The 7,500-nt window shown below is 35.7% G+C and overlaps 1 protein-coding gene across 2 annotated transcripts in view; it reads left to right on the forward strand.

The window, feature by feature from the left end:
• LOC137632738 (uncharacterized) overlaps positions 1–7,500 on the forward strand; it is a 190,286-nt gene that overhangs the window by 177,228 nt on the left and 5,558 nt on the right. The window contains exon 1 of one of the 2 annotated variants that reach the window (XM_068364811.1): positions 2,027–2,495. The exons of the other annotated variant lie outside the window; for it this stretch is intronic. Within the exon in view, the coding sequence (XP_068220912.1) occupies positions 2,247–2,495 (249 nt within the window). The 5' untranslated portion in view covers positions 2,027–2,246. Of the gene's footprint in view, positions 1–2,026; positions 2,496–7,500 lie in introns of those variants that run through there. 2 annotated transcript variants of the gene reach the window in all.

The raw sequence follows: 7,500 nt of genomic DNA on the forward strand, positions 1-7,500 counted from the left end.
AACACATCTGAAGCGAATGGGAGTATAGCGAGAATGGTGTAATATGGAGAATAGTATATGAGAATGGTGTAGTATGGAGAATTGTATAATATGAGAATGGTGTAATATGGAAAATAGTAAAATATGAGAATGGTGTAATATGGAGATAGTATGAGAATGGTTTACTATGGAGAATAGTAAAATATGAGAATGGTGTAATATGGAGAATATATAATATGAAAATGGTGTAATATGGAAAATAGTAAAATATGAGAATGGTGTCATATGGAGAATAGTATAATACGAGAATGGTGTAATATGGAAAATAGTAAAATATGAGAATGGTGTAGTATGGAGAATTGTATAATATGAGAATGGTGTAATATGGAAAATAGTAAAATATGAGAATGGTGTAATGTGGAAAATAGTATAATATGAGAATGGTGTAATATGGAAAATAGTATAATATGAGAATGGTGTAATATGCAGAATAGTATATGAGAATGGTGTAATATGGAGAATAATATAATATGAGAATGGTGTCATATGGAGAATAGTATAATATGAGAATGGTGTCATATGGAGAATAGTATGATATGAGAATGGTGTACTATGGAGAGTAGTATAATATGAGAATGGTGTAATATGGAGAATAGTATAATATGAGAATGGTGTAATATGGAAAATAGTAAAATATGAGAATGGTGTAATATGGAGAATAGTATAATATGAGAATGGTGTAATATGGAGAATATGAGAATGGTGTACTATGGAAAATAGTATATGAGAATGGTGTAATATGCAGAATAGTATAATATGAGAATGGTGTAATATGGAAAATAGTATAATTTGAGAATGGTGTAATATGGAGAGTAGTAAAATATGAGAATGGTGTAATATGGAGAATAGTATAATATGAGAATGGTGTAATATGGAGAATAGTATATGAGAATGGTGTAATATGGAGAATATGAGAATGGTGTATATACTATGGAAAATAGTATAATATGAGAATGGTGTAATATGGAAAATAGTATATGAAAATGGTGTAATATGGAAAATAGTAAAATATAAGAATGGTGTAATATGGAGAATAATATATGAGAATGGTGTAATATGGAAAATAGTAAAATATGAGAATGGTGTAATATGGAGAATAGTATAATATGAGAATGGTGTAATATGGAGAATATGAGAATGGTGAACTATGGAAAATAGTATAATATGAGAATGGTGTAATATGCAGAATAGTATATGAGAATGGTGTAATATGGAGAACAGTATAATATGAGAATGGTGTAATATGGAGAATAGTATAATATGAGAATGGTGTAATATGGAGAATAGTATAATATTCAAGAAATAATTCTGTAAATAGTAATAGACTCGAAAAATTTACAGGTCACGTAATTGAATTATGCGAGCGATTGAATAAGGCATATTTCAAAATTGTATCAGAAAATAATTGCCTTAGATTTATAGATGATTAGTCTAAAAGAAGAATGTATGATGTATGTATAGTTTATATTTAACCTTCGTTGTGTTTATATCTCCTTGAATTTTTGTGAGAAGTTCCACATCTCGATTATCTTCCTGAACGAAAGTGTTTGAAAAAAAATTGCTACAATTGTGTCTTTTGCGTATCTACTCTTACTAATATTTAGAAATAAATAGATTATTTCTTCAAGTGTATTACCAATTATACCATTTTCACATGTTTTGGATGAAAGCCAAGCTTGGATTACCAGATATATAGATCAAAAATTAATTCAAACAGTTACTTCACTTTCGGGGACTGTGTAGGTTATTCGAAACTGTTAAGCTGTACTGATTGGAAATGAGAGAACAATTATATATATATATATATATATATATATATATATATATATATATATATATATATATATATATATATATATATATATATATATATATATATATATATATACTGTGCATTTTGAAAGTACTTACGTTCATACCCTACGACCCATTCTTAAAGCATTATCTGTTTAAAGTTGAAAGATAAGATAGAGAGCCGAAAGATTCTTCCAGTATGTAGGACTATAATATCACTTATTTCTTTCACAATTGATTAGACCCAGGGTCTAGAGTAGAGCCCACCTCCTAGACCCAAAGTCTAGAGTAGACCCCACCTCCCCAAACTGCCCTCAAGTCACACGTACGCACGCACACTCTCTGAGAATAGCTCAAACCTGCAGTAGCATCAGTGTTGTCAAACTTTCATTGTTGCGTAGCTCGAAGGAAAAATGAAAGCTACCGATTTGCAGCCTCCGAGCCTAGGCCGATTCCTAGGGGCAATGACAGTGATCTTCGTCAGCTTGACGCCCTCCATCCTGTGTCTCCTCGCTCTGCATTACGACCTGGTGCCCTTTGGAGTCGAAGCCATGTTGGGCTTCGTCGTGGTGTATGCTGTGAGCACTGCCGTGCTCATTGCTTTCCTGATGAGACGCTATCAGCGAAGGGCAGCACCTGTCGAGGATCAGTTTATAAGTCAGGTACAGAGTTCTCTCTCTCTCTCTCTCTCTCTCTCTCTCTCTTTCCTTAAAATGGTTATTTCTCTCTCTCTCTCTCTCTCTCTCTCTCTCTCTCTCTCCTTAAAATGGTTATTTCTCTCTCTCTCTCTCTCTCTCTCTCTCCTCTCTCCTTAAAATGGTTAGTTCTCTCTCTCTCTCTCTCTCTCTCTCCTTAAAATGGTTAGTTCTCTCTCTCTCTCTCTCTCTCTCTCTCTCCTTAAAATGGTTATTTTTCTCTCTCTCTCTCTCTCTCCTCTCTCTCTCTCGCTCTCTCTCTCTCTCTCTCTCTCTCCTTAAAATGGTTAGTTTCTCTCTCTCTCTCTCTCTCTCTCTCTCTCTCTCTCCTTAAAATGGTTAGTTCTCTCTCTCTCTCTCTCTCTCTCTCTCTCCTTAAAATGGTTAGTTCTCTCTCTTCTCTCTCTCTCCTCTCTCTCTCCCTCCTTAAAATGGTTAGTTCTCTCTCTCTCTCTCTCTCTCTCTCTCTCTCTCCTTAAAATGGTTATTTCTCTCTCTCTCTCTCTCTCTCTCTCTCTCCTCCTCCTTAAAATGGTTAGTTCTCTCTCTCTCTCTCTCTCTCTCTCTCTCCTTAAAATGGTTAGTTCTCTCTCTCTCTCTCTCTCTCTCTCTCTTCTTAAAATGGTTAGTTCTCTCTCTCTCTCTCTCTCTCTCTCTCCCTCTCTCTCTCTCTCTCTCTCCTTAAAATGGTTTGATTATTATTGTAGCTTCTCTTAACCACGAAAGTATGTGACCACTAGAATTTTATTCGCATGGCGGATATTGTTCTTCAATTTATTGTTTAATGTAAATTCGCGTTTCTAAAATTATATGCAAATCATCATAGTATACAATGAAGAGACTAACGATTTGCTTTGCTTATTAATGGACAACATGTTTTATTTATATCATCATCATCTCCTCCTACGCCTATTGACGCAAAAGGCCCCGGTTAGATTTCGCCAATCGTCTCTTATCTTAAGCTTTTATCTCTTACTTCGCGCTTCATAGTCCTTAACCATGTAGGCCTGGGTCTTCCAATTCTCCTAATGCCTTGTGGAGCCCAGCTGCACGTTTGATGGTGATGGTATGTATATAAAATGCGTTTTTTTTTTTTTTTTTTTTTTTTGCTAAAATGGAAGTTTTGACGAAATTTATGTATTCTCTCTCTCTCTCTCTCTCTCTCTCTCTCTCTCTCTCTCTCTCTTTTAACTTTTACACAAAAACTACTGTTCAGATTTTGACCAAACTAGGTAATGATGTTGAGTATAACCCAAGGATAAATCTGTAACAATTTGGATAAAGTACGCAGTGGAATCAAGAGCAAAAATAAGGACCCCTTGGCTGTGACCAAGTTGTGGAATGATCTTCCTAATCGGGTAGTTGAATCAGTAGAACTTCCAAAGTTCAAAGTTTGAGCAAATGTTCTTATGTTGGCCAGGCTGACATGAGTCTTTTTTTTATAGTTTATAAATGACATATCTGTTTTGACGCTGTTACTGTTTTTAGAATGATATATTGTTAAGTTATTCTCATCATTTGTTTATTTCCTTATTTCCTTTCCTCACTGGGCTATTTTTCCCTATTGGAGCCCTTGGGCTTATAGCATCTTGCTTTTCCAACTAGGGTTGTAGCTTGGCTAATAATAATAATAATAATAATAATTCATGCTCTCTACTGAGTGTCCCTCTAGTTCGTTTAAATTATATATTCATACATTTGTTATTTTCAACATACCGTTAATGAAATATCCGTGATGCCGTTACGATGGAAAACTTATCTTAATCTCCCTTTTTAATTCATAGTTTATCTAGGTGATCATTTAACCTTATCTATGCTTTTGATTTGTCTTATCATCCCAGCCCCCGTTATCTATCGTTAATAAAGGCCACCTGTCATTTCTAAGTTCTTTGGCCTTTAACTTCTGGTCCCCTGACTCGGCAAAATCGATTTTTTTTTTAATAGATGTAACATTTAACACACTGAAGACGGAGGTTTTTATGTAACTTGAGATACTACCGCTAGAGAGTTTGGGGGTCTTTTGACTGGCCAGACAGTAGTACATTGGATCCTTCTCTCTAGTTACGCTTCATTTTCCTTTTGCCTACACACACACACCGAATAAATAGTCTAGCCTATTCTTTACATATTCTCCTCTGCCTCATATACCTGACAACACTGAGATTACCAAAAAATTCTTCTTACTGCACTGTAATTGTTCAGTGGCTACTTTCCTCTTGGTAAGGGTAGAAGAAACTCTTTAGCTATGGTAAGCAGCTCTTCTAGGAGAAGGACACTCCAAAATCAAACCATTGTTCTCTAGTCTTGGGTAGTGCCGTAGCCTCTGTACCATGGTCTTTCAGTGTCTTGGGTTAGAGTTCCCTTGCTTGAGGGTGCACCCGGGCACACTATTCTATCTTAATTCTCTTCCTCTTGTTTTGTTAAAGTTTTTATAGTTTATATAGGAGATATTTATTTATATGTTGTTGATCTTAAAATATTGTATTTTTCCTTTTTTCCTCCCTCACTGGGCTATTTTACCTGTTGGGGCCCCTGGGCTTATAGCATCCTGCTTTTCCAACTAGGGTTGTAGCTTAGCAAATAATAACAATAATAATAAAACCATCCATTTAAACATCGCACCTGCTTAATGCAAAGACATGTGAACAAATCTCGCACGATTTGTATATTGAGAAAATCACAATAGCTTTACACAGACTTGTCTGTCTTGGGGAATTGTTTTAATTGATTGATTCCGACATGTTTTGTATACTGTTCTTCGGTCTGGTCCTCGGCAGCTGACTTCTTTCTTATACTTGGATAAACATTCCTTATTGGCAGTAGGTTAGCCAGAGCTCCAGCCACCCTTTGGGATACTACTTCTCGAGAGTTATTAGGTCCTTTGACTGGCTAGACCACTCTGGTTACGGCTCATTTTTCCTTTACCTATATATTCACCGAATAGTCTGGCTTATTCTTTCTACATTCTCCTCAGTCCTCATACTACCTAACTACACTAAGATAATCGAAAATTCTTCTTCACTGAGGGGTTTAATTACTGTATTGTAATTGTTCAGTGGCTTCTTTCCTCTTGGTAAGGGTAGAAGAGACTCTTTACCTATAGTAAACTGTTCTTGTAGGATAAGGACACCCCAAAATCAAACCATTGTTCTCTAGTCTTGGGTAGTGCCATAACCTCTGTACCATAGGTCTTCCATTGTCTTGGGGCAGAGTTCTCTTGCTTGAGGGTACACTCGGACACTTTATTCTATCTTATTTCTCCCATCATTTTCCTCATCATCTCCTCCTACGCCTATTGACGCAAAGTGCCTCGGTTAGATTTCGCCAGTCGTCTTTATCGTGAGCTTTTAAATCGATACTTCTCTATTCATCACCCATTCTCAATCTCATTTTTTTTTAAGTTTTTATAGATTATTTGTGAAAGATCTCTTTTAATGCTGTTACTGTTTTATTTTTCAAACATCTTTTAATTTTTCATTAATGCTCTTGTTTATGTATTTCCTTGTTTCCTTTCCTCACCTGGCTATTTTACCCTTTTGGGGCCCCTGAGCTCATAGCATCCTGCTTTTCCAACTACGGTTGTAGCTTGGCTAGTAATAATAATAATAATAATAATGATGATGATGATAATAATTTCTTTTATATTTTATGCTATACTCATCTATTTATTTTTTCTGACCGAGATGCGTGATTCTGTTTACTTTTCCAACTAGTGTGCAATCTGGACATTAATGTTATCATTATTATTATTACTTGCTAATCTACAACCCTAGTTGGAAAAGCAGGATGCTGTAAACCCAGGGACTCCCAACAGGGAAAATAGCCCAGTGATGAAAGGAAACGAAGAAAATAAAATATTTTAAGAGGAGCGACAACATTAAAATAAATATCTCATGTAAACTACAAAAACTTCAACAAAACTAGAGGAAGAGAAGTTAGATAGAATTGTGTGCCCGAGTGTACCCTCAAGCAAAAGAACTCTAACCCGAGACAGTGGGAGACCATGGTACAGAGGCTATGGCACTACCCAAGAATAGAGAACAATGGTTTAATTTTGGAGTGTCCTTCTCCTAGAAGAGCTGCTTACCATAGCTAAAGAGTCTCTTCTACCCTTACCAAGAGGAGAGTAGCCACTGAACAATTACAGTGTAGTAACCCCGTGGGTGAAGAAGAATTGTTATCAATAAATACAATAAATGCAACTCAAATTTATGTTCTTTAAGAGAGATAACAGTCTATTTTTTTTTCGTTTATCTAATTATTTTACGACTGTACATAGTATAGAACGAGATACAAAGGATTCGTGGATTTATGTCCACTTTAGGCTCCAGAGCCTTTAAATATGCCTTCACAAGACTATATAACAAGCTCCCACGAAACATTCGAATGATTGAAGACATTAAGGCTTTCAAGAGGAAACTGAAGACTTTCTTATTTCACGAGTCTTTTGACAGTGGCGATTTAACAGTAAAAGAGCAGTACGTGATATGAAATGTTGAATGCTCTGAATGAACAAGATAAAACGGCAGTGGAGGTCCTGAAGAGAGTGGGGTTCCCCTGCTGTGTGGGACCGGAAAAGCAGCCATCAAAGGAAGTAAGTAGTAGGCTCACTGTAAGCATTGCTGAAGGATCTCTGCTCTTTCAGCCTTCTGCTTACCTGCCTTCCGACTTCCCTTATTACCCCCGCCTACGAAGTTAGGGCATTGAGAATTTGTAGCCCAGATTACATTGAGGAGGAGTTCACTAAAATAGAAAAAATTGCAACAGATATTTGTTATCCCAAATATTTCTTAGAAAAATGTATGAATAAGGCTAAGAAAACATTTTATAGTGTCCAATTAGAGAGAAAGGAAACAATTAATAATATGCTTTGTTTGCCATTTCATGTTTGTTTTTTAGATGTTATACCCCTTTTGAAAAAACTAGACATTGCTGTAGTGTGTAAATATAATTGTACATTAAAAAACATGTT

This window comes from Palaemon carinicauda, chromosome 42, assembly GCF_036898095.1.
Source record: "Palaemon carinicauda isolate YSFRI2023 chromosome 42, ASM3689809v2, whole genome shotgun sequence".
NCBI classification, from domain to species: Eukaryota; Metazoa; Arthropoda; class Malacostraca; order Decapoda; family Palaemonidae; genus Palaemon; species Palaemon carinicauda.